This window comes from Rhinopithecus bieti, unplaced genomic scaffold (assembly GCF_001698545.2).
Source record: "Rhinopithecus bieti isolate Rb0 unplaced genomic scaffold, ASM169854v2 scaffold_23898, whole genome shotgun sequence".
Lineage (NCBI taxonomy): Eukaryota > Metazoa > Chordata > Mammalia > Primates > Cercopithecidae > Rhinopithecus > Rhinopithecus bieti.
The window spans coordinates 22,531-49,495 of NW_016811065.1; the positions used below are offsets into that span (position 1 = coordinate 22,531).

General features: G+C 40.7%; 1 protein-coding gene across 1 annotated transcript in view; it reads right to left on the reverse strand.

Annotated features, from left to right (window-relative positions):
- GNPTAB (N-acetylglucosamine-1-phosphate transferase subunits alpha and beta) overlaps window positions 1-26,965 on the reverse strand; it is a 77,105-nt gene that overhangs the window by 22,507 nt on the left and 27,633 nt on the right. The window contains exons 2-7 of the mRNA XM_017893462.1: window positions 20,794-20,879; window positions 14,110-14,229; window positions 12,307-12,348; window positions 9,748-9,953; window positions 4,250-4,314; window positions 3,849-3,983 (exon numbers count right to left, since the gene is read on the reverse strand). Of these exons, the coding sequence (XP_017748951.1) occupies window positions 3,849-3,983; window positions 4,250-4,314; window positions 9,748-9,953; window positions 12,307-12,348; window positions 14,110-14,229; window positions 20,794-20,879 (654 nt within the window). The remainder of the gene's footprint in view (window positions 1-3,848; window positions 3,984-4,249; window positions 4,315-9,747; window positions 9,954-12,306; window positions 12,349-14,109; window positions 14,230-20,793; window positions 20,880-26,965) is intronic.

Below are 26,965 nucleotides of genomic sequence, written 5' to 3' on the forward strand. Positions count from 1 at the left end.
CCACTTGCTCTAAAATACGTTTAAAAAAGAAGTGAAGAAAAACAAAAATCAAAAAATAAATGTAAAAACCCACCATGAATGAAAATGTCTACAGATACAAAATGATTTAGAGGTATCCGAAAATAAGGACTGATGATCTGATTTATCAAAAGGTGAATTCTGTGTCTGTCATACACAAAAATTATAAAGATAAATTAGAGAGTATTTAATCATTGAAGACCCACCTCAAGGTATCTCAAATTAGAAAGCCTCTTGTAGAAAAGACTGATTTATAAGACTACAGTCAAAAGAGTTTATGAATTCAAATCCATTACCTTACAAATGAAACTATTTTCAAGTCCCACATTCCTGCCTCAGGAAAAAAAACAAACAACTTCAGGTTTTGTTCTAAACAGGATGACAAAGGCCTAGTTGTGTATATACAACAATGTACAAAGACACATTTCTGTGCCTAGAGTGACCCCTATGAATAATCACACTGCTGAAAATGTTTCCCTGTATATCCCAAGACATCGTTGCACCTGGCTCATTCCTTAAGCAGCCCCCTAAGTGCCAAGTAATCACTAAGGGTAAAAAGGTGAATAGGGCCGTACCTGTCCTGAGACACCCGTGGCCTAGTGAGAATCTGTGGGACAGAGCTGAGCTGAGCCCTACGTGGCTCCAGGGCCACAGGCCTTGGCAAAGGCCTCCTGGGGGAACCTGGAAGGGCAAAGTGGTTCAATGGTTCAAGTCTTGAAGTCCAATCCTAACAGCCCTCTCCTCTGACATGCCACATACACCCCTAATGCAACACATCCGAAACTGACCTCTGGGTCTCCTTCCAAAAGACATTTGCTTCTGCCACTGAAGCTCTGAGTGTGGTTAATTCCATAACTTCCATCTTCACCAGAAAGGTCCACTTTCCCTTTCATTCTCCCCTTCCTCCTTCTGAATAGCTTGTAGTTCACCAATTGATGCTGAGTGTCTCTCTTAGATGCTTCTGGAATCATTTCCATTGTTGGCATCCCACTGCCAAGGCACTTACTGCATGGGAATGTCTTGCTGAGCTATGGCAGCAGCAGCTGAACTGGTTTTCCTACCACACCTTTCCCTGTTATGTTCTTTAGAAGCAGATCAGACTGTGTCCTCACCCTGCCTTCAGGAAAAAATCTAGGCTTCTTAACAAAGACGTTTCTCAACCTGTCTTTACAATCTCATCCTCACCAAAATCCCTGCCTGTGCTAGAAACCATTGCCTTGGTTCCCTGAAAATACCATTTACATTCAGGCCTCCAACCCTTTTGCTCAGGCTGTTCTCTCTACATAGAATGGTCTCTTCTGCTCCCTTCTCTGCTGGGAGAATGGCTGCTCTGTTTAGGGCCCAGCTAAAATGCTTCTATTATGCAAACCCTGCCTTGACCCCAAGTACACCTAAAGCCCAGATGTTCTCATGGCACTCTGTATAAACTCTTATTTGGAGCTCATCATACACACAAAAGGTGTTTTGTTTGTTTGGGAACCCAATGATAGGAAACTTCATTCTCAGAGTACTCATAACATAATCAGGAAGCAGAGCCTAAGGAAAGCAAGTCACTTGAGGCCTGGACTCTAATGCTGACACTGCTTCTCTTCTTCCTCTTTCTCATTTTCTCTCTAGTCTCTAAAAATCTTAAGTCCTAGTACCTGAAGTTGATCACAGCTGTCGGAATCATGAAAACAACCTTCAAGGAACATTATGTATGATGAGCTTGATGCTCTGAGAGGTGTTGGCCCCCACAAAGACAACTCTGAAAATCCAAAAAAATCTCCAACTTGGTGAGTGAACTGTGGAAAGGGGTCTCACCATGCCTGGAGGCTGCTGGTTCTCCTTGTCCAATTCAAGTTGCTACCCTACTCTACCTCGACCTGCTTATACCACACACGCCACCCAAAAATAATTTGCTGAAGTGTCAACCATGACTTGGGACTGGCATTCTCTGGCAGCACACACCCATCCACCAGTAGACGCATGAGAGCAGTCCGCACTAGTGGGCAGTGGCAGCAGGCCAAGTGATGTGGGATATTCAAATGGAGTGGAGTGTGGAGAAGTGGAATGAACCTTCTTTCTTTTCAGCATTTATTATATTGAAATTATATAAACAGAATCAAGAATGCCATTCTATCTACATCAGCAAGTTGAACTGGTGGTCAAAAGTACAGATATATATGTGTCTATAATTCTAGAACTAATAACTAGGAAGCCAAGAAGTCAAATAAATAAACATTGGTTGAAATGAAAGTTAATCCATGGTTTTATCTGCCCAAATCAGTACTAAAAATAACTCAGAGGAAGGACAAATGTATTATCTATTCTAAAATAACTGCAGTTAAGAACAAATTCAACTCTAATATAGCCAGGCATTACAGTATTTCAAAGTACAATAAAGAAAGTCATGAAGGGCAAGGAATGGTGGCTCATGCTTGTAATCCTAGCACTTTGGGAGGCTGAGGTGGTTGGATTACCTGAGGTCAGGAGTTGGAGACCAGCCTGGCCAACATGGTGAAACACCCTCTCTACTTAAAATACAAAAATTAGCCAGGCATGGTGGTGCATGCCTGTAATCCCAGCCATTTTGAGGCTGAGGCAAGAGAATCGTTTGAACCCGGGAGGCAGAGGTTGCAGTGTGCCCAGATCTCACCACTGCACTCCAGCCAGGGTGATGGATGGAGTGAGACTGTCTCTTAAAAAAGAAAAAAAAAAAAAAAGTTACGAAGAAAAATACGAAAAAAGTAAAAACTTCGTAAGTGGTTATTCAAATTACCATTGTATTACAAGGATAATACAATGTATCACAAAACAGTAAAACACTTGGTCTGGGGTAGGGAGAAACAAGTTAAAAAGAACTTCGTTGGGGAGGTCCATATAAAACGTGGTTAAGGCAGGAACTAAGCAAAAACCCCTCTCTAGTCACCTCTAATCACAGCTCCTCCACCACTACTCCATCTTCAGCCTTTCACCCTCAAAATTGTTAAATGACATACAACAGGAGGAAGTCAGAATCAGGTAAGCTAAACCCAGGGGCAGAACTCAAAGAGCATTTCTTTATAAAATCAAGACAACTAGAACCTCACAAATTCTGAGGCAAGGATTTTATGCTGTCTACTCTAAGAGATGAGACATTCACGATTTACAACCTGAAACACTTCTGACAGAATAACAGGCATCTTGACGTAAGGTCAAATAGAGAGAACACCTACATGGACTATGTCCTAAGTCAATCAGACAAAGGCTCTGAAAACAATACATGTTAAGGAAAAGGCATGTCCCAGGCCAGCCTCCAGAGTCCACCTTAACAAATGGCATCAATGGTCAAGTCTCAAGAGCTAATAAGTGTAACTTTCAAATACATTTGTCCCTCAATTAGCTACTAATGAATGGTTCTCATTAGCAAATGTTCCATATATCTGAAGCACACTACCTTTAAGAGTGAAAGCTTTGGGTAAACAACAGGCTGTGTGCATTGATGACATTTATGACTTCCCCTCATCTCCTCCTCCCATGCTTCCATTGTTCACACCCTAAGTTCCATCCGGGCCTTTGTCTGTTTTGTCCACTGCTGCATCCCCAGCAGCTGTAATGTCACCTAAGACATTGTAGGAGCTCATCTGTTAAACAAATGAATCCTGCTCTATCTAGGAAAAAAGCAAACGAAATAAGACTCTTAGATTTTTGCCCAAATTAAAAGTAAGGAATGAGGCTCTTCTGGCAGAACAGAATCCCTCTTTGCTTCTTATGTTTATCAGCTAAACTTTGAGAAAAAAAGGGACCACAAGAATCACACATTAAATGAGAATGTGCCAGGCTAACTGCTCTATTTTCTATGTTCTTACCAGTTTGATTTTAGAGGAAAGATTTTCTGGCAATTTTGTTTTTAGTTGATTTGTTTCCTTGAATGTAGGTGGAAATCCACTCAGAAAAGCCAAATCTTGCATTAGCACTAATCCAGGGACTTCTTTATCTGTTGTCTAAAATAAGGGGAAAAACACAACTCATTTTCCACATCACGAGGCTGGTGAAAACCTATAGCTGAGAAAACTAATAAAGATCTATTGCATCACAACACAAGCTTCAAAATATGACTTTTAGGATTACTTGAATCAATAGTCATTAATATTAGTAAGCTACCCTTAGACAAAAAATAAACATTAAAAGATTCTCAAAGAAAACAGCTTTATTATTCATATTTTATTCCAGTCTATTGTAAAATGCAATTTAATTTAAAATAACATACCAAGTAGCCCCTCCATACTGTCTGTCTGTTGTTTCCTTTAAGCAGTCCAGAGTGGGCATCTTCAACTACAACCAAGAATACAATAAACAAGCACATTTTTAATGAATACTTAACTATGGTGTCTGGCAGAACATTGTGAAAACATTCTGAGACCTATTAAAGCAGCATAACATATGGTCAAAAAAAGGAAGCTGAAGGAGACAAAATTAGCCCATTCAACAAAAGGGGAAGAGTGTAAATCAGTGTACATTGAAATGTTAAATTTCACCATACTATAAGTGATTGACACAAAGGGAATGCTTCATGGAAGCAAATTTAAGCTAGAATGCGAAGAAGGAAATGATAGGATGATAGAAATCACAGATGTATGTGCAAAGATGGGGGAATAAAAGAATTGTTTGACTAGAGTAAAATATTTGGGAGTGGTGAGTACTAGGAAACAAGGGTAACCAAAGGGGGCCTTTGAATGCCAGGCAGTGGCATGTATGTTAACAGCAGGGGGCTACTATGGATCTTGTGGTTCCTTAAGAGGCACAGTTTTCTCATAATGAATCCCTAAAATTCATTGGGTGCTGCTGAACAGAGCATCGTAAGTCGGGGTAGGGATTGGGGGTGATACAGCCCGACTGGGAGAGAGTTAGTGATGAGGACAAGTGAGATCAGCAAACTCGCTGCTGACATTCAGGGATTGTGGAAAACAGAAGAGAGGTCAGAAAGCTCCAATTCTGATCTTCAAGATAAACAAAGAAGGCAGGTTCTCCAAATTACAGTCTGACGAGATGAGATGTCAATCCTGGGCATGAGTCTCAAGTGTACTAGAGTTACAAGGCACAGTAGCTCATGCCTGTAATCCCAGCACTTTGGCAGGCTGAGGCAGGAGTATCACTTGAGCCCGTAAGTTCTAGATCAGCCTGGGCAACATGGCAAAACCCTGTCTTTACAACAAACAAACAAACAAAAAACACAAAAACTAGCCCAGTGTGGTGGTGGTGGTGGTGGTGGTGGCGGTGGCGGTGGTGTGCACCTATAGTCCCAGCTACTCAGGAGGCTGAGATGGGAGGATCATCTGAGCCCGGGAGTTGGGGCTGTGGTGAGCCATGATCATGCCACTGCACCCTAGCCTGGGGACAGAGTGAGACCTGGTCTCAAAAACTGAAACACAACAATATAGTCAGTGAGCACGGGAGAAAAGAAAGCCCTCATAATACACTGTTTATCTTAAAAGGAAGCACTGGCTGTTAAGAGTATGAGCTCATTACAACTTTATCAGATAAACTTTTCTCTCTCTCTTTCCATTGACATGATGAATTCTACCTAACAGACCTGGTATATATATTTGTAATCTCAGCAAAGTAGCTAAGAGCATCTCATGTCATCTTCATGGATATAACAAAGATGTACAGGCTTGGTGCTCAGGTGGGCTAGAACTTAACCAATTCTACCAAAGAGGTGAGATAACAAAGCCGCAATCAACCTAGAGGGAGGTTTAGGAGATTACTCACAGGTCCCGTCTTGCTGAACCTTCTATCAATGTATTGGAAGTACAGAAGGCATGCTTGTGAAATGTGTAGATTCATATGAAGATGGCAGAGAAGCTATTGTCCTGGATAAGAGACTATGGATTCCCCAGATTTGTGACTATTTGGAGCAATGAGTCAAATCTGGCAAAACAAAATCTCCTATGAAGTAAAACCTTTATAACTTGGTACCAAAACCAACTATAGGAGCATAAACTAAAATAGGTATTTGAGCATTAGAGCATGTAAGTTTTTGTTTTTTGTGTTTTTTTTTTAAAGATAAATTTTACTCAACAGTGAGTTCAGTATGAGTCAACAATGTGCTGTGGCCATACTGAATTTCCATCACATTTTTGTGTTTTTAAACAGAAGTAAAGTACATCAAATAAGAATAAAAAAGGTGATGATGTTCTCCAACACCGAGTCATTAGGAAACCCTGTTGGGTTGACCTTCAAATTGTCCAGAATCCAACCCCTTCTTACCTTCACTGCACCTCCCTGGTCTAAGCAACCTTCCCTCTTGTCTGAATTATCACAACTTTTGCCCCTCCTCAGTCTATTTCCACCAAAGAAGCCAGACTGATCCCTCTGGAATGTATATAAGTCAGATCACATTACATTTCCACTCAAAACCCTCTGGTGATTCCTCATCCCACTCCAAGTTAAAGGCAGATCCTTGTTATGGGTACCAAGGCCTATGCCATTTGGTCCCCCGCTTACTTCTTTAGGTTCATCTACTGTCTGTCTCTGTCTTGTTCACTCCATTCCAGCCACACTGGCCTCCTTGCTTTTCTTCAAACATGCCAGATATACGCCTGCTTCAGGGCCTTTGCAATGGCTATTCTACTTACTCAGATCACTCTTTCCCCAGATAGTCACGTTGCTGACTACCTCACCTTCTTCACATTTCCACTCAAAAGTCACCTTCTGAGTGAGGAATGTCCCTACCATCCAAATTAGAATTGCAATCCCCCTGCCCTGGCTGACACTTCTCTGCTGCTGCCCCTGCTTGTTGTTTTTTTTTCCCACAGAATTATCTTCTACAAACTATGTAATCTACTTATTTATCGCGTTTACCGTCTGACTCCCTCCACCAAGATGTAAACTCAAGATAAGGGCAGAGATTTTTGTCCATCTGTTCCCTGCTCTATCTTCAGTACAGGCAACAGTACCTGGCACACAGCAGGCACTTAATAAGCACTTGTTAAATGGACAGTCCTGCTCTTCCTGCCAAGACGGAACCACACTAAAATAGAATGTTCACTTCCCATTGACACATTTTAGAAGTAATCTGAGAAGAGCAAACTGGGACACTCACAAGTCCCTGAGAGACAGCCAAAGAAAGGAAAATAAAATGTCCCAAGGGAGAGGGATTACATGAGTTCTGTGTGACCATAGGAGGTACAACTTTAACCTATGTGAGAAAGTTATAAGGAAGCAGTTTGTGGCTCCTTTTGAAAGTCAGTTTAGTCTAGAGGTAAAATGAACTGCCACTGGAGGAAATCTGTTTGCTATAAATCAGAAAGTGTAAGCTTGACTGGAAAACTACTTTGCTAAGTAGACCCCGCTCCAGGCTGCAGTTGGAATATGTGAGTGCTGAGGTACAAATCAGTTCAGGATCTATAGAGTGTAGGGGGATATATTTATACTTGGAAAGGTTAACATTTCCTTTCATACTAAAAATAACTTTTTTTTTTTTTTCAGACAGTCTCACTCTTGCACAGGCTGGATGGAGATCAGTGGTACAATCTCTGCTCACTGTAGCCTCAACCTCCCAGGCTCAAGCAATCCTCCCATCTCAGTCTCCCAAGTAGCTGGGATTACAGGTGCATGCCATCATGCCAGACTAATTTTTGGATTTTTTGTAGAGACAGGGTTTTGCCATGTTACCAAGGCTGGTTTTGAACTTCTGAGCTCAAGCAATCTGCCCACCTTGGCCTTCCAAAGTGCTGAGATTACAGGCGTGAGCCACCACACCCAACCTCAAACTAAAAATAACTTGTTAAGTATCAGGGAGCGAGCACTGTTAGGCACTGATCGGGACATAAACTGGTGAGTGGTAAGTTTTCTGTTCAACAAAAAAAATTCCATGAGAAAAACCATAAACCCCTGTGCAATCAAACCTAAGTTATGAGTTAGATTGTAAGTATTATAGAAATGTAGAAAAGTAAAAATAAAAATAAAATCATTATGAATATATTAGTTTGGGAGCTTCATGAAGGACACAGGGCTTAAAGTGGGGCTGAATGAAGCAGGGGATGGACGGAAAGGGAAGGAGAAGGGGACAGGCAGCGGGACACAAGGCCTAGCACCACATGTGTGAAGACACTGACAGCTGCAACATGATGTGGGGAGGGCAGGGATGTGGGGATCAACTGACAAAATCAAAGCAATTAAAGCTGAATCCCAAACACCAGGAAGAGAAGTTTGTATCCATGTGAAAAGCAAACATATACTGCTATATTATTCTTTTCATAAAGGCAGTGAACCCATAAAATCAAGGTTTTCAGGTTTATTTGAGACCTGTGTGCCAGACAGACTGAGATGGACTTTACACAGACAGAGCAGGAGTCTCATTACTGGAGTCTGAGTGAATTCAGTCTGGTGTGGAGGAAATAAGTAATGTAAGAACCTAAGAATCATGTGCAAAAAAAGAAAAGCAAGTCATAAGATGAAGTTAATTATTAGTTATAGATGTAAAAGGTAAGAAGGGGTCAGAGATGGTTCCAAAGATTTAAGCTGGGAGGTATGACACTAGCAGAATGGGAGCTACAGAACTAGACTTGGTGTTGGAAAGGGAACATGACAGCTTTCATTTTACACATAAAAACCACAGACCTTCCAAACAGAGACAATCCATGCAGAGGAGGAATGAGTCAGACAAGAGGCTAGAGCAGAAGATGCAGGTTATGGGCTCAGCAGTGCACTGGCCAAGTGGGAGAATGGGATCTCTAAGGATGTGTGTGCAGTTTTATGCCAGGAATTACCATTTTAATTCCATTATCTGCCCAAATCATCTGTTGTCTTATAAACAAGAGAAATTTGTTTATCACAGTTCTGGTGGCCAAAGTCTGAGATCAGATTGCCAGCACGCTTGGGTTTTGGTGAGGGTACTCTTCTAGGCTGCAGAGGGCATCTTCTCATAACGTCACATGGTGGAGAGCAGAGGGAGCTCTCTGGAGTCTCTTCTGCTATTATTTATTATTTTGAGGCAAGGCCTCACTCTACTGTCCAGGCTGGAGAACCGCTCAGCCTTGAATTCCTGGGCTCAAGTGATCCTCCTGCCTTAGCCTCCCAAGTAGCTAGGACGACAGGCACATACCACCATGTCCAGCTGTGTTTTTGTTTTTGTTGTTCTTGTTGTTGTTATTGTTTGGTAGAGACAGGTTATCACTATGTTGCCCAGGCTGGTCTTGAACTCCTTAGGCTCAAGCAATCCTCCTTAGTTTCCCAAAATTGCTGGGATTACAGGTATGAGCCACTATGCCCAACCAAGGATCTCTTTTATAAGGGCACTAATCCCATCAAAGGCTCCACCTCCAAATACCATCATGCTGGGGGTTATGATTTCAACATACAAATTTTGGAGGAAACACAAACATTCAGTTCATATATCTCAGAATGAATACTCCAGGTATGTTCTGTCCAAACTGCAGAATGCAACCTCGTAGAGGAGTTATATAGTAGAAAAATTGCCTCTAGAATAACTCATAGCCAAGAGAACAAGGTAATTGTGATGTCAGATTGAAGGTCCTCATCACAGCACAGAAAGGTATGTGTATTACACAAGAGTAAAATATATGCAGCAATCCCTTTTTGAGGTTAGGCCAAAATACAATGGCAGCTCTTTTGCTTCTCTTTGTGCATTTTTAGAAAAGTTTATCAGACACTTAAGAATAAATTGTTTCTATTCCACTCAGAATTTTGTTATTCAAACATCCAATGATAGTATGATTTTAAAATATCCATAAAAGATCTTACCATCCTTAGTACTGTCAAAAACAACAACTGAGACATTAGTAGAAGGGTTTTTTGGTTTTGCAACATTGAATATGTCACTGGCAGAACGAAAAGAAGGATAAAGAGATGGCAGGTCCTTCAGGGTGATGCTGGCTGGCAGGGCTGGGTCCAGGACAAGCATGGGCACCTTGATGCAGTGCGTCAGCAAACACTCTAACTGCTTCTCACTGGAAAGAAACACCAACATGTTCACAGCTACATTCTTGAAATGCAGTCAACAATGAGAAGCTTGTCATACTACTGAATTTTTCAGATTTTTTATAGCCCATCAAAAAATCATAGTATTTTAACAAATGAAGACTTTTATCTCATGGATACAAAAATTAAGTTCGCAAGTATGATATAAAATTGTTCAATCCAACTCTAAAGATAGAGCTTCCAAACTCCCATTAATAAGACTCCCACCAATATATACTAACTCCAAAGTGCACATGAAATTAAGCACTTCATTACTATCATTTTTTAAAGATTATTCATAATTTCAATAAAGCCCATTATTGGGCAGATTAGGAAGGAGGTAGATTCTGGTTAATAGAGTGTCATGTTACCAGATACAAGTTACCAATTCCAGTTAGAAAACAACTAAATGCATTGGATATGACACTACATTGATGTAAACAAAAGCAACTGTGACAAGGTTCTAATATAAATTTTTATGAGATATTTCTATCTGATTTTAAGAAATATCTACAATAAACCTATTACCTGAATAAACAAATGGATGGTCAAAGGACATGGCTAGAAAATTCACAAAGTAGGACCAATAACCAGTTAAACAGCATAAAAAATTGTTCAACTTCCTTTATAAAGAAATGTAAAAGAAAACAATGAGCTATCACCTTTACTAAATTAGCACCCCTCAAAAAATGATGACTCAATATTAGCACAAGTGCAGTAAATCTACTTCTCTTAAATACTGCTGGTATCACTCCAAACGACACCAACTCTTTTGGGAAAGCAAGTTGGTAATATATACATATATGCTTGTCTAATACGCATATGTATACATATACACTTACTCAGAACCATAAAAACATACATAACCTTCTTCCTCAGTAACCTTACTTTCAGGAATCTAGTCCAGTCCAAGTATGGAAGAGAAACAAAACAGAAAAAACAAACCCACACACAGAAAATGCCACAGACCCAAATATAAGTATCATGAAATACTGACAATAGTGAAATACAGAAATGCCCAACATTTAGTAAATTACAGTAGTCACTTTATGGAATATCATACAACTATTAAAACTGAAAGATATGAAGTATGAAGATAATACATCAACATGACACATATGTATAATTACATAAAGTTTAAAAAGTAGGATACAAAACTGCACACAAGATTATAAACTACAACTACTCAAATATGCATGAAAAGGGAATAATAAATATAACAGTTGTTAAATAAGGGTTATAAAATTTTGTGAGTTTTTTCTTTTCACTTTCTTCTCAATCTTTCTTCGTGTTGCACTATTGCTTTTATTTAAATAATTTAAAAACCATTTAAAAACCAGGATTAATGTTAATATAGCTTATAAATAAAGTTATATAATTAACATAAAAAGATAGCTTAGAAGGCACTTCTGAGGCCTGGCACGGTGGCTCACACCTGTAATCCCAGTACTACGGGAGGCCGAGGTGGGCAGATCACCTGAGGCTGCAAGTTTGAGACCAGCCTGATCAACATGGAGAAACCCCGTGTCTACTAAAAATACAAAATTAGCCGGGCGTGGTGGTGCATGCCTGTAATCCCAGCTACTTGGGAGGCTGAGGCAGGAGAATTGCTTGAACCTGGGAGGCGGAGGTTGTGGTGAGCCGAGATTGCACCATTGCACTCCAGCCTGGGCAACAAGAGCAAACTCCGTCTCAAAAAAAAAAAAAAAGAAGGCACTTCTGGATCTTGAAATTCTCAGGATCTTCTCTATCAATAAGCATTTTTAAAAGTCTGATGGTTAAGTGGGTAGGTGACAATTAACAGAGATTGCTTGTCAGTGAGACAGTCTTGTTTTAAGGACCTGTCAGAGTCAGGAATGACTCAAGTCAAGATAGGTATATTTGGTTCTTCTTGTTGGGCTAAACCTCCTTCCTAGGTTCTTAAACATAAAACATACAGCTTCACAGCTTTTAAAGATAAGGACATATATATTGAACCTATAAGTAAATGATGGACATAAATTTTATAAGTGAAAATACTGGGTAGAAGTTAGAGTGAAAGTGGACCAAGAGAATAATGCACCAAGACAGATTAATGGGAGGGAACTATAGAGAAGGAAATCTTGGGACTCTAACCCTCCGCAATGCAGTGAAGCTTTGGTTAGCAAAATAACCAGAGCTCTCAACCAACTATGCACTCAGCACTGCAAAATTTCCCATCTAATAGATGTACCTAATTTGGGGTCAAAAACTATATGGATAATAGAGTAAATACAAAATCCTGAATACCCAATAAAAACAAATAATCTGAAATTTCACTTCTATCCTTCAATTTTATTCTTGAGAGGAAATCAAAATGCTTACCTCTTCTTAGTCGGTTCCGTTGTGTTTTTCCCAAGGATTTCTCTAATAAAAAGCAAATACAGTTTATTACATACATATGGACTAGTGGTAGCCCTAAATGTGAGTAAGAGGGACTGACAATGCTTACCACACTTAAAATGCATAATGAATTATATGTTCCAGTGAAATATTACCAACAACACTGTACCTCCCACTGTAACCAAGACAGTTTGCTTAAAGTATACACTTTTATATTTTATTAGTAAAACATTGTACCAGGCTGCTAGCCATTTTCATGCACTGGGAAAGTCGTATAACCTCTAACAAAGAGAAAATGAATTTGCTCCAATATAAGGTGGCCAAAGACCTGCACTGGGATGCACTCTTGACATTCACAAAGAAGTCAACAAGTAGGTACTAACAAATACTCCTAACGAATCAAAGGGGAATTACATCAGCCAGGTTCCTACCTCTGATGGCTATCCAGAAGTCTGCTGTATCTTTCCCAGATAAAGTAAATAAAATGACCAATCTCATATATTAAATAAAAAGTACCAAAGTTTCTAATTCCATAGTCCGTAATTTATTACTAAATGGCATAAAGGGAATATACCTTTTACTGCCGTTTTCAAATGGAAACAAGTCTGTGGGCCTATTATATTTTTCAAGGGAAGAATCTGTCTTACTGTGGAGATATCTGTCATAATAAACACTTATTTCAAGAAGATACCACACCTGGGGCTCAAAATGAGTGAGCAGGCAGCCAAGGCAGTGGGGGAGGAGGTCCTCTGTCTTTAAGTCCCTTGGAGAACAAGCCATCACTAGAGCACCACATTCATAAAATCATCTAACAAAGTGAGGCCAGTATCTGGCAAAAGTGGCTGAGTCCTCCTTGGGCACCAAGAAACACAGGCCAGATGGATGACTGCCAAGATCTCATAATGGCATGAACTGAGAGGCAAGTTTGTTTGGATGGCACTGTGAAAATCAACTTATCCTTCACTAATGCATGCTTGCTTGTACTCACCAGACTATGTGTTTTGTTTTGTTTCTTTTTCTTTTTTGAGAGAGGGTCTTGCTCTGTCACCCAAGTTGGAGGGCAGTGGCACAATCACGGCTCACTGCAATCTCAACCTCCTGAGCTCAAATGATTCTCCCACCTCAGCCTCCCAAGTAGCTGGGACTGCAGGCGTGCGCCACCACACCCAACAATTTTTTTTTTTTTTTTGTAGAGATGAAGTCTCACTATGTTGCCCAGGCTGGTCTTGAACTCCTGGCCTCAAGTGATCCTCCCATCTCTACCTCCCAAAGTTCTGAGATTACAGGTGTGAGCCACCATGCCTGGCCTGTTTTGTATTTTAAGAATCATGGCCGGGCGCGGTGGCTCAAGCCTGTAATCCCAGCACTTTGGGAGGCCGAGACGGGCGGATCACGAGGTCAGGAGATCGAGACTATCCTGGCTAACACGGTGAAACCCCGTCTCTACTAAAAAACACACACAAAAAAAACTAGCCAGGTGAGGTGGCGGGCGCCTGTAGTCCCAGCTACTCGGAGGCTGAGGCAGGAGAATGGCATAAACCCGGGAGGCGGAGGTTGCAGTGAGCTGAGAACCGGCCACTGCACTCCAGCCCGGGCGACAGAGCGAGACTCCGTCTCAAAAAAAAAAAAAAAAAAAAAAAAAGAATCAGTTTTACTAGATCCTTTTGTAGTTCATTAGCATGATGATTGGGTTTTCATGCTCATGTGTGAGATGTGCCACCCTCAGACCTTATTACATCGCCACATTACCCATCTGATGTGGGGGAAAAAAAAAATCAGTTTTACCTCATTGCTTTCTGCTCCTCCTCCATCTGTTCTCTGACCTGCTGTAGTTCCTTTAGTAGTTCAAGATCTGTGCCATTCACCCAGGTGTAAACCACATCGATCGGCATGGGCAGACACAGCCTAGAGCAAACCAAGAAATCCTACAGTTGAAATGAATTTTTCCAATATATTTGGGAATAAGAATATCACAGGGTTTAAACCCAGAGATTATGAAAAAAAAATCTATGAAGAAGTAATCCAACCATGACATATTATCACAGAACTGCATGTTTTCAAACTGTAGCTGGGGGGCTAATATTTGTCAAGTACGTTCTCTGTGAGTTGTATTATGCTAGACACGTACGTAATTTACATCGCTTGATCCTCACAACCACTCTGTAAGAAGGCTAATATTAAAGATTTAAAGATGGTTCGTGGATGAAGTAGAGTAGTCTTAGAAGCTCAGTTTACATTAAACTGCCTGTTCTCATAATTTAGCAAACAAGGACACTGGGACGCAAATGCAGTCAAACATAGAAAATAAATTAGAAGTTTAAAGAACATAATTACAGGCTCTGCACAGTGGCTCACGCCTATAACCACAGCACTTTGGGAGGCCAGGATGGGAGGACTGCTTGAGCCCAGGAGTTTGAGACCAGCCTGGGCAACATCGTGAGAACCTGTCTCTACAAAAAATTTTAAAGATCAGGGTATGGTGGTGTGCATCTGTAGTCCTAGCTACTCAGAAGGCTGAGGTGGGACTGCAGTGGGCTATGATTGTACCACTGCACTCCAGCCCGGGTGATAGATCGAGGCCTTGTCTCTAAAAAAAAAGAACAAATTACAAAAAAAGTTATCAAAACCTACGATGAAGACCTAGCCCTGCTTAATGCTGTAGACTTCTTGTGCCTTGCTCCCTGCAAGCCCGGACCCTCCCCAGCCTCACCTTTGCTTTTCCTTTTTTTTTTTTTTTTTTTGTTCACAGCACTTACTACTTTTGTAACATATTAAATAATTAACTTGTAACCTATTCCATTAATTATGCGTGGCCCTCTCCTAGAATGTAAGCTCCAAGAAAGCAGAAAACTTTCCTGCTTTGTTCTCTAAAGTATCCAAGCAATGAGAAGAGTGCCTGGGACATAGGAGCCCAATAAGTTATCTGCTGACATATGAGACACTAGTACAGAAGACCTTCCTGAACTTGCACCATTTCTTCCTGATCATCTTGTCCTCATAATAAAGAGTCAGGCAGGCTTTTAACTACAGAGTATGTTGTTTAAGCCTCACCTTAGTGATTTTACCCAGATTTTATCCCTGCCAAAAGCACTCTTCCCTTTTCTCTCACTTTTCAAAAACCTACCCATCTTTCAGGGGCCTGCCCGGATGCATGCCACTCTGACTTATGACACAGGAGTTCATGTGTATGTACATCTGGGTACTGACATTACTTTAGATCGGGGTGTCCAATCTTTTGGCTTTCCTGAGCCACAGTGGGAGAAGAATTGTCTTGGGCCACACATAAAATACACTAACACTAAAAATAGTTGATGAGCTAAAACAAAACAAAACAAAATATACACACAAAAAAAATCTCACCATGTTTTAAGAAAGTTTACAAATTTGTGTTGGGCCACATTCAAAGCCGTTCTTGGCCACATGTGGCCCGCAGGTTGGACAAATTTGCTTTAGATAGTGCTATTTCATGTTTAGTACTTTCCAAGGAACTGTATGGGTTTCACTTAATATGGTAGACTTGCTACCATATTATCTTGTGGGAAAATAAATGCCATTTGGTAGATAAATCTTTTGAATTATGGAAGGAAAAAATAAACAGAAATGACAACAACCTTTAGCTTATAAGAAGTAGGGGAGATAACTGGATGAGTTTATCCATTCACTGAATAATTCTTATTGAGCACTTATTATACGCTAGGTACTGTTCTAGGTGCACGGGTTTCAGCAGTAAATAAAACAAAGCCCAAATCTGTGCTTTCATGGAGCTTACATTCCAGAAGGGAGAAGACAGGAAATAAATAAATAAAGTCAGATGATGTTAAATGTTGTGGAGAAAGTAAAGCAGCAAATGGGGATAGAAAGAGTGTCTATGGGGTGGAGGGGGTGGTCAGTTTTAAATAGGGAGATCAGAGATGGCCTCAGTACATTCAGCAAAGATATGAAGGAAGTGAGGAAGCCAGCTAGGTGGGTAACTGGGAGAAGAATGTGCCAGAGAAAGGGAATACCAAATGCAAATACCCTGAGGCAGGAACATATCTTGCTTGTTCAAGGACCCAGAGGTCAAGTTCCCTGAGCAGAGGGGAGAGAGCAAATGGAACAGAACAGTGGAAAATAAAGATCAAAGAAACAACAGAGTTCCAGAGCTTCATCAGGAAAATAAGGAATCAACTTATTCTCTGGCATATGTGATAGCTGAGTATTTACCAACTGTCTTGTCAAGTTTCACCACTGCCTGTAGAATAAGGTCCAAAGTCCTTCATAATCTGCACCTTGTGTTCTGGATGATCCAATTGTATACCCTCGTCCAAAGATGAAACGAACTTGCAGGCCTTTGTACCTTTGAACATGCTTTTCCTTCTGCCTAGAACATTCTTTCATGCTTCCTTTAACCACCTCCTCCTTCCTCAACTTCCTCCCTTCCCTCACCCCTCACAAAGAGAATCTATAGCTTAATATGCAGCTTCCACACTACTTTGGACTGTAAGGAATCCTGATCATACTGTGTTGTGCTATTTTCCATGCAGCCCTATCTTCCACTAGACGGAATATCTCTAGGGCAGAAATTGTATCATGCATTCTGTGCCCTGCTTCATTAATTATTTCCTCTCTTCATTAATTATTTCCCACATCTTCAGGCTCTCTCTCCCTACTGTAATGATTTGCAAAGGTTTCCCTATCTAGGGTTTTTCAGAATTTATCAATAAACAAATTCTAGTTTATTGAAATTCTAGTTCGTAGAATTTCTTTTTCTCACAAGCTCTCAGGTAATGCTGATGTTGCTGGTCCAGAAATTGCACTTTGGGAACCACTGATTTACATGTAGGTTATATACTTCACTTTTTTTCCCCACTAAAACGCCAATTCTATCTATATAAGGCCAATGAGTTCATTTTGTTCACCACTATATGGCCTAGAACAGTTCCTCCCACATGGGTGGGGTTTAATACATATTTGTTGCCTAACTATTAGTTCATTCCTTTATCATATATACATCAGTCTTTCTCATTTAAAAAAAAAAAATCAATCTGCCTCACACTGCCTACATGTAAATTATCCAAGGTCATCTCATTCCCAACCTCCCAGGTGATTTATGCTCAGACTAATAATAAATTTTTAAAAACTGCTTAAGTGATGTTTTTAAAAGAAAAGGTTAAAGGAGAGAATTATATCTTAAGTTTTCCTGTAAAAGTAATCATCTGCTATTAAATATTTTTAATATATCATATATATTTAGCTGATTAAAACATAATACACTGTATGTATTACATGATCAATTTAACTTTGGTGAAACTGACAAATGGAAGGAGATTGTGTGATCTGCACGAGGTCAATGAGTCAGTTGTTTTCCTATTAGACATGGTCACACTCTGAATCTTTCATTCTAACCACTAGGTCACTATCTTGGTTCACAGATGAGAAGGAATACTTTATCTTAGAGCTGAAAACTAAGACTAAGTCACCCATGACTCAGAACCAAAGCAGCGATGACACTGACACAACTTTCATTTTAATCACTGTTAAGTGAATATTAAAGCCACTTAACAGTCCCTTAGTTCTACATTCTATAAAGTAGGTGAGAAAACAGAGAACTTAAACAGTATTTTGTGTCTTATTTATTTATGTATTTATTTATTTGAGATAGTCTCGCTCTGTCACCCAGGCTGGAGTGCCGTGGTGCCATCTCAGTTCACTGCAACCTCTGCATCCCAGGTTCAACCAATTTTCCCTGCCTCAGCCTCCCAAGTAGCTGGGATTATAGGCACCCACCACCGCCCGGGCTTATTTTTGTATTTTTGGTAGAGACGGGGTTTCACTATGTTGGCCAGACTGGTCTTGAACTCCTGACCTCAAGTGATGTGCCCACCTTGGCCTCCCAAAGTGCTATGATTATAGGCATGAGCCACCGCGCCTGGCCTTAAATAGTATTTTAGAACCAAACACTTGGAAGAGATTGTAATCTTAATCTAACAGATCTTAATCTAATATCTACATTTTACGGATGACAAAATTGAGCCCTAGATAGACGTAATGCCTCACAATAAGTAGCAGTGGATAGTTTACATATTCACTTTTACTGACATATGGAATGGGATTTTTTTCATTCAGAGCAAACAACCTTAAAAAGATTTACACTGGCCAGGCATGGTGGCTCACGCCTGTAATCTTAACACTTTGGGAGGCTGAGGTAAGAGGATCGCTTGAAGTCAGGAGTTTGAGACCAGCCTGGAAAATACAGCAAGACCCTATCTCTATTAAAATAAATAATTTTTTTAAAATAAAAAAAAATTGTAGAGAAACTAGCAAAATAATGAAAATATATGAATGTTATGGTATCTTAAAATATATTAGACCATGTGAAATGTTAGTTATGATCCATTTATTTGTCACCATCAAAATGAGGAAATTTTGAATTATGCCTACATAAAAATCAAACTATATTTTAGTACAACCTCTAAACTTTAGAAAGAGAACAAGAGTGTTTGATTAAAACTGCTGACCTCAAAATCTGCATTTTCTAATAAGCTAGTTTTCTTTCTAAAAGTTTGAAGCAGCTGTGCATGGTGACTCATCCCTTTAATCCCAGCACTTTGGAAGGTCAAGATGGGAGGACTGCTTGAGTCCAGGAGTTTGAGACCTGCCTGGGCAACACAGTAAGATCTCATCTCTAAAAATAAATAAGTAATGAATTAATTTTTAAAATTAATTTAAAAAATTTTAGAAAGGTTTGAAGCTCCTTCAGGGCAGGGATCTATGTATCTGTAAACCATCTGCACGTGGCACAGCATAAAGCACAAATCAATAAACATCAGATTTTAAAAAGTTAATCAATTTAGAACTTTCCTTAGGGAAATTAACTTGTTAAAGTGAAAATTATATTTCATTAAAAATCCTTTACTGCAGTAGTTTTCACAGTGGGGGCACCAGACCAGCAACTTTGGTGTCACCAGGAAGTTCGGTAGAAGTGCAAATTCTCAGAACCCCTCTGAGACCTACAGACACAGAAACTCTGGGCTGGGAAGTGACTGTTATTTTCTTAAGCCTTCCACTGCAAGCTAAAGTTTCAGAACTGATATATATATTAAGGAAGGGTCCTCAAACTTTTACTGTTTGGTCCCTTAAAATTCAAAAATCCTTATGGACCCCAAAGTGCTTTAGTTTATAAGGTTATAATTATCCATATTTGCCATATTTGAAAATAAAACTGAAACTTTTAAAAATACTTAATTCATTTTAAAATGACAATAGGCCAAGAGCGGTGGTTCATGCCTATAACTAACCTCAGCACTTTCGGAAGCCGAGGCGGGTGGATCACCTGAGGTCAGGAGTTTGAGACCAGCCTGGTCAACATGGCGAAAATCTGTCTCTACTAAAAATACAAAAATTAGCTGTGTGTGGTGGCACACACCTGTAATCCCAGCTACTCGGGAGGCTGAGGCAGGAGAATCACTTGAACCCAGGAGGCGGAGGTTGCAGTAAGCCGAAATCATGCCACTGCACTCCAGCCTGGGAAAGAGTGCAACTCCATCTCCCAAAAAAGATAAGATAAGATAAGATAAGATAAGATAAGATAAGATAAGATAAGATAAGATAGCATCTTTTATAATGAAATGGCTACATTTTCTAAAACAAACCAAAAAAATAGTGAGAAGACAGAAACAAAATCAGAAAGGACTGTGTGATTCATTTTATCTGCAAAAAGGGAAGGAGGGTGTTGAAAAAAAATTGCTTCCATTCTGAGGCCTGTCTTGTGAAGAGGAAAAAAAAAATCCCCAAAGACAAGAAATGGTGAAGGCTGGATTCCAGAATGGTGGCACTAAGAAGCTTGGCCTTCCAAGAGAAAGACCCACACTATGAGGTATGAGGCTGTTTGCTGCTCCCTCACAGATAAGCAGCAACACGTGACCAATGGAGTGGGGTTCAGGCCCAGTGGTTACTGGGGAGTGGTCTCAGTTCACAGGATGCTGTCAACAGAATTCTGGCCAGGGCTCAGAAACTGGCTGTGTAGTAGCCACCTGGTTTCATCATCCTACAGGGGAATGAAATTCCCTTTACCTCACAGACCTGGGGAGACAGAAAACGCAATCATGGAATTTAAGATACCCAGTAAACTACAAGGTGGGATTACTCTCTATGAATCAGATTTTTCACCCACCAAATGTGGTGAACACACTTTCTTCAGATGAGCATATTATGTTTTCTTTCCTTATTTAAAAAAAATATTTTATGGAATACTTCATGAATTGGTGTGTCACCCTTGCACAGGGGCCACACTAATCTTCTCTGTATTGTTCTTTTTTTTTTTATAGTATATGTGCTGCTGAAGTAAACACATCAGATGGGCATACTCTTGAGTAAGTTAAACCATATCTATAACTCAGAAAGACCACTTAAATTGTCATATTTACAGGATGGCAATTTATGACTCATGATTTAGGACCAAATAATAGATTTCTCCAAAATAGATCTCACCGATTCTGAAAGGACTTTCCAGCAATATTGTCTCTATAGGAATCAAACAGAACGTGGTATTGATCTCGGCTCCATTCCAGAACCACCTAGAACAAAAAAAGAAACAGCATTTTCTTCGCATCGAAGACTGAGAGTATATAACTTTCATTAAATTTTAATTTCATTAGAATTGCTAGAGAAATGGGTAAAGCAATCAAAATTCATGTATTCACTTACTGCCTGCCACATACATTGTGTTAGATCCAGGTGAATAAGCTATAGTTCCTGACACGGACAAACTAAAAGACTTAGTGTCTCACCATGCTTGGAATGGGGTAGCAGAATCAAAGAGGTTTAAAAGGATGTGGTTATTTGAAATGGGTCTTGAAGAATGAGTTCACCAGGTAGGGAAAAAAGGACTGGGCCAGCCAGTTGGAAGAGCATGCTCGAAGGCTGAGAAGCAGCAAGGGCAAATTGTTTTAGGACAACTGTGTGGCTGGCTTTGTCCAGAGGACAGGTAGATAACTGTTGAGAAATGGGTCTAGGAAAGAAAGCTGGGCCCTAAGCATGACGTGCCCTCTGTGTCTTGGGAGCACTGAAGGATTTTAAGGCAGTTACTAGAATCCCTCTAAAGTTTAAGAAAGACTCTTCCCAGAGCATTTACAAACACAAGCAGAAACAGAAGGGACCGTCTGGGCACAGTGGCTCATGCCTGTAATCCTAGCACTTTGGAAGGCTGAGGAGGGTAGATTCCTGAGCTCAGGAGTTAGAGATCAGCCTGGACAATATGGTGAAACCCCGTCCCTACTACTATACAAAAAATTAGCTGGGCATGGTGGCGTGCGCCTGTAATCCCAGCTACTCGGGAGGCTGAGACAGAAGAATCGCTTGAACCTGGGAGACATAGGTTGCAGTGAGCCAAGATCGCACCACTGCACTCCAGCCTGGGCAACAGAGTGAGACTCCATCTCAAAAAACCAAAAAACCAAGAAACAGAAGGGACTGACAAGATATGGGAGGATAAGGACCTTATTACTTGTGAGGTTTCGGCTAACGACCTTGCTAAATATGTCAGGAGAAAATGGAAAACTTTAGATAGACGTTCCCTCATGTTTGCACCCTAAATCTATAAACCTACCCACACATATATCCCATTTTCTTTTTCATTCCTCTTATCATAGAGGAAGTGTCCCTCCACCTTGCAGACATCCAATCTCTATTTGCTCTGGGTCTCATCAACTTGTGTGTTCTCAAGACCCTGCCTCTCTTTTCCTTTCAATAGGATTATTCCCACTGGCACGCAAACATGTTCCCGTACCTTGGGAACACCTTCCCTGCACTCCGTATCCATTCCAGTGAGTCCCTCTACCCCACATTTTCTGTCCCTTTCAAGGTCATCTCCTGCTTTCCCATTCACCTTTCAGCTCAGTCCAGTATCACTTATGCTCTCACCATTTTCGTGGCCTTACCAAGGCCCCCACATTGTCAAACTCAACAGCATTTTCCTCATCTCTTACTCAAGTATTCATAGCAGTTGCCCAGTTCCTCTTTGTGGAAATGTTTTCTTGGTTTTCCTCCTGTCGCCCTGGTGGCTCCTTTTCCATCTCCTTTGCCAGCTCATTCTCTTCTATCTAATCTTTCTGTGTGTCCTTTCTTTCTACTCCTCATGCCCTCCTTCCTGCCCAGGCTTCCTCCAGCATCCTATTCCACAGCCCCTAAGAAGTGGCCCTGCTACATTCAGATGGGCTGTGGGGCCCAGGCATTTAGAATTCATTCCAGCCACGGAAAGGAAAGGGAAAGACATGCCCCGACTTTTAGGAGACATCATGGAAGCTGCACCTACCATTTCTATTTTCATTATCTAGAACTTACACAAATTTATTATATTATAAAAAGCTAAAATATTAAAACATATACACAAACACTTACAGACTGTACATGGTACCATTTGCAATTGAGAGAGATGTAAACAAACATAAAAATGCAGCAATAAATCATAACTGAATAAAATCAACTGTAGTATATACTGTACTGCAATAATTTCGTACCCACCTCCTGTTACTATTGCAGCGAGCTCATGTGTTGCGAGTATCTGTAGTGACACTATCTCCATGTGAGCAGTCTGTCTCTCTAGTAAATTGCATGTTGCGGTAAAAAGTGATCTCTTATCTTTCTTAGATATTTTTCATATTTAAGGCAATATCGTAAACTGTGAAGAACACCATGGGACTCAGAAAGTGCCACTAGTGCTAATGGAAGTGCTCCCAAGAAGCAGAGGAAAGTCATGACATTACAAGAAAAAGTTGAATGGTTTGATATGCACCATAAATTGAGATCTGCAGCAGTGGTTGCTGGCCATTTCAAGACAAATGAATTTAGCTAAGAGTCATTGTGAAGCTGTCACTGCCAGCTTGAAAACTGCATTTTTTGCTAAATGCCTTTTTATCTTGTATTGAAAATGCGCTTTAACATGGGTCCAGAATTGCTATAAGAAACATATACCTATAGACTAACATAATGCAAGAAAAAGCAAAGTTGTGAGATGACAACTTAAAGCAAAAGGACAATAAGGGTCTAAAGCAGGAGAATGTAATGCCAGCAAAGAACGATTTGATCATTTTAAAAGAGATTTGGCTTAAAATGTCAAGATAACAGAAGAAACACCTTCTGCAGACCAAAAAGGAGCAGATCAGTTCCCAAAGAAAATCACTGATGAGAAAGGATATCTGCCTGAACATGTCTTTAATACTGATGACATTTAATTATGGGAAAAATATGACAAAGAACATTTATTAGTAACGAAGAGAAGCAAGCATCAAGATTTAAAGCAGGAAGGGAAGGGACAGGCTGACTCTACTGTTTTGTGCAAATGCTGTCAGGCTTTCCTATCTGTAATGCTGCTAACCCCCAAGGCTTGATGGAAAAAGATTAACACCAACAGTCAGTGTTTTGGTTGTACAACAAGAAGACCTGAACAAGAGCTCTTTTACTGGACTGGTTCCTTCGACGCATTGTCTCTGAAGTCAGGAAGTACCTTGCCAGTAAGGTACCGCCTTTTAAAGTTCTTTTGATCAGACAATGCCCATGGCTACCCAGAACCCCATGAGTTCAACACTGAAGGCACTGAAGCGGTCTACTTGCCCTAAAACACAGCATCTCTCTAATGAGCCTCTAGATTTGGGGTAGGGGGGTTAAGGGGAAGGGCAAAAGATCTTTAATGCTCATTATGGTACTCTATGGAAAGAACTGTCAACACCGTGGAAGAGAACCCCAATAGACAGAACTTTTGGTTTTGGTTTTGTTCTGACTTGTTTCCATACACTTGCACGTGTACTTTAGTTTGTGGGACCCTGGTCCAAACCCCAAACATTCCCTGACAGGGCTTATAGGGTTCTTATTTTGCTCTTGGGACATTAATGAGAAGCCGAAAAAAGCATGTAATCAAAGTCCCCCTCCTGGGACCCCTGCCAGCTAGCTACATGTTCAAAAATTATGGTCTTTGGCCAGGTGTGGTGGCTCACACCTGTAGTCCTAGCACTTTGGGAGGCTGAGTTGGGAGGATTGTCCGAGCCCAGGAGCTCAAGACCAGCCTGGGCAACATGGTAAAACCTCGTCTCTATTTTTTCCCTATTATAAAAAAATTTTTAATTAAAAAAAAATTATGGTCTTCTCTTGTGAACAATTTTAAATCAATGGATAGAGAACATCAAGACGAATGTGGATGGCCATCCTGGAGATCTTTTGAGTCCACAAACTTGTCTTTCTTAGAACAAAATCAGGGCCAGGCCCGGTGGCTCAGGCCTGTAATCCCAGCACTTTGGGAGGCCATGGAGGGAGGATCACTTGAGGTCAGGAGTTCGAGATCAGCCTAACCAACATGGTGAAACCCATCACTACTAAAAATACAAAAACAAAAATCAGCCAGGCGTGGTGGCAGGTGCCTGTAATCCCAGCTACTCAGGAGGCTAAGGCAGGAGAATCGCTTGAACCTGGGAGGCGGAGGTTGTAGTAAGCTGAGATCGCGCCACTGCACTCTAACCTGGGTGACAGAGCGAGGCTCCATCTCGAAAGAAAAAAAAAAAATAGAAGACAGCAGTCCTACAATTAAAAATCTGAGTGGGAGGCATACTTTAATTGGTACCTTGAAGCTTCTAAGCACACTCAGGGTCCTAAAATTGCCTCTCTACAACACAGAATCTCAAAATTAATTAAGATAAACAGTTAAGAAAAAACAAGGACCAGGTGGCTGATGCCTGTAAAGCCAGTACTTTCAGAGGGTGAAGTGGGAGAATCACTTGAGGCCAGGAGTTCAAGACCAGTCTGGGTAACATAGTGAGACCTCATGTCTACAAAAAAATTAAAAATTGGCCAGGCATAGTGGCACACACCTGTAGTCCCAGCTACTCAGGAGGCTGAGTCTGGAGTATTATATGAGCCCAAGAGGTGGAGGCTGCAGTGAGCCATGACTGCATCACTGCACTCCAGTCTAGGTGACAGAAAGAGACCCTGTCTCAAAAAAAAAAAAAAAAAAAAAAAGGCCAGACATAGTGGCTCACACCTTTAATCCCAGCACTTTGGGAGGCAGAGGTAGGTGGATCACTTGAGCCCAGGAGCTCGAGACCAGCATGGGCAACATGGCAAAACCCTGTCTCTACAACACCAAAAAATGAGCCAGGCGTGGTGGCACGCACCTGTAGTCACAGCTACCTGGGAGGTTGAGGCAGGAGAATTGCTTGAGCCCAGAAGGTGGAGGTTGCAGTGAGCATTTACTGTGCCACGGTGCTCTAGCCTGGGTGACAGAAGGAGACCCTGTCTCAAAAAAAAAAGCTGGAAAAAAAATTTAAAAAAGAACAAGGCCTTAAGGACCCAAACTCTTTCCTCTCTGGAACAGATGAGACTTCCCCTTCCTTCTTTTCTCTCTGTTCTCCTCTCTTTCTCTGGTCTGCCAAAATCTGTCCCTTTAAAGTTAAAGGAGGCTGTATAAAGGAAAAAAATAAAAATAAAACAATTTGCTTAAACTAGCCTGAGTGTGGTAGCTCATTCTGTAATTCCAGCACTTTGCAAGGCCAAGAAGTTGGGCATTCGAGACCAGCTGGGGCAACATAGTAAGACCTTGTCTTTACAGACAAAAAAAAAAAAAAAAAAAAATTTAATTAGCCAGGCATGGTGGTGCACACCTGGAGTCCAGCTACTCAGGAGGCCAAGGCTGGAGGATGGCTTGAAGTCAGGAGTTCATGGCCAGCCTGGGCAACATACAGAGATCCTGTCTGTAAAAAAAAAAAAAAAAAAAAAAAAAAAAAAAAAATCACAAATCAATTAGCCAGGCATGGTGCATGTCTGTAGTCTCAGCTACTTGGGAGGGTAAGCTGGGAGAATCACTTTAGCCCAAGAGTTGGAGGCTGAAGTGAGCCATGATCGTAACACAACAGTCGAGCCTGGATGACAGAGCAAGACCCTGTCTCTTAAAAAAAAAAAAAAAAAGAGACAGAGAGGAAAGAAAGAAATGAAAATTAAACTCATTGACAATTCCTCTAGACCCCAAATTTCTTTTGTTCTTTGGAGCAAGGCTGAATTTCATGCCATTGCCAGGGAACTTCCAGAGGTTACTGGGGATCCTTACCAATTTACTGATTAATTCAACATAGTAACTTAGGGTTATCAGCCAGGGTTTCTCACCCACAACAGGTGGTTCACATTCTCGTCAGTGAAGGTCAGGCACAACACTGGATGGTCAAGGCTCACTGGCATGATCCTGAGGGGATTTAGACAAAACACCCCTAAAGACTATGGATGGAGTCGAAGGTATAGAAGAAGAAAAAACAAAACAAAACAAAAAAAAAACACTCCACAAGTCTATTCTCGAGGCTCTTCCTAAAGCCTTACCCTGGAAAAATCTCCAGGTCTGTGCCCAAGAACCTTATGTACAACTATTATAGTACGCTCCAGGTTGTATTTAAAGAAAATGTTGAATCTATTCAAGTAGCCTTTTATTCCATGTTAGTGAACAGCCTTTCTTGAGAACTCTCCCAGCTTGTCAAAAGGGCCCGAACAGAATGGGAAACTATGCCCACTTCTGATCTAGTTAATTTGGCAAATCAGCTTGCCAGCACTCTTGAGGACAATACTAAAAAGAAAACCACTAAAATCCTTAATCTCCACTTACAGCAGATGGAGACTCCCAGACATAACACTA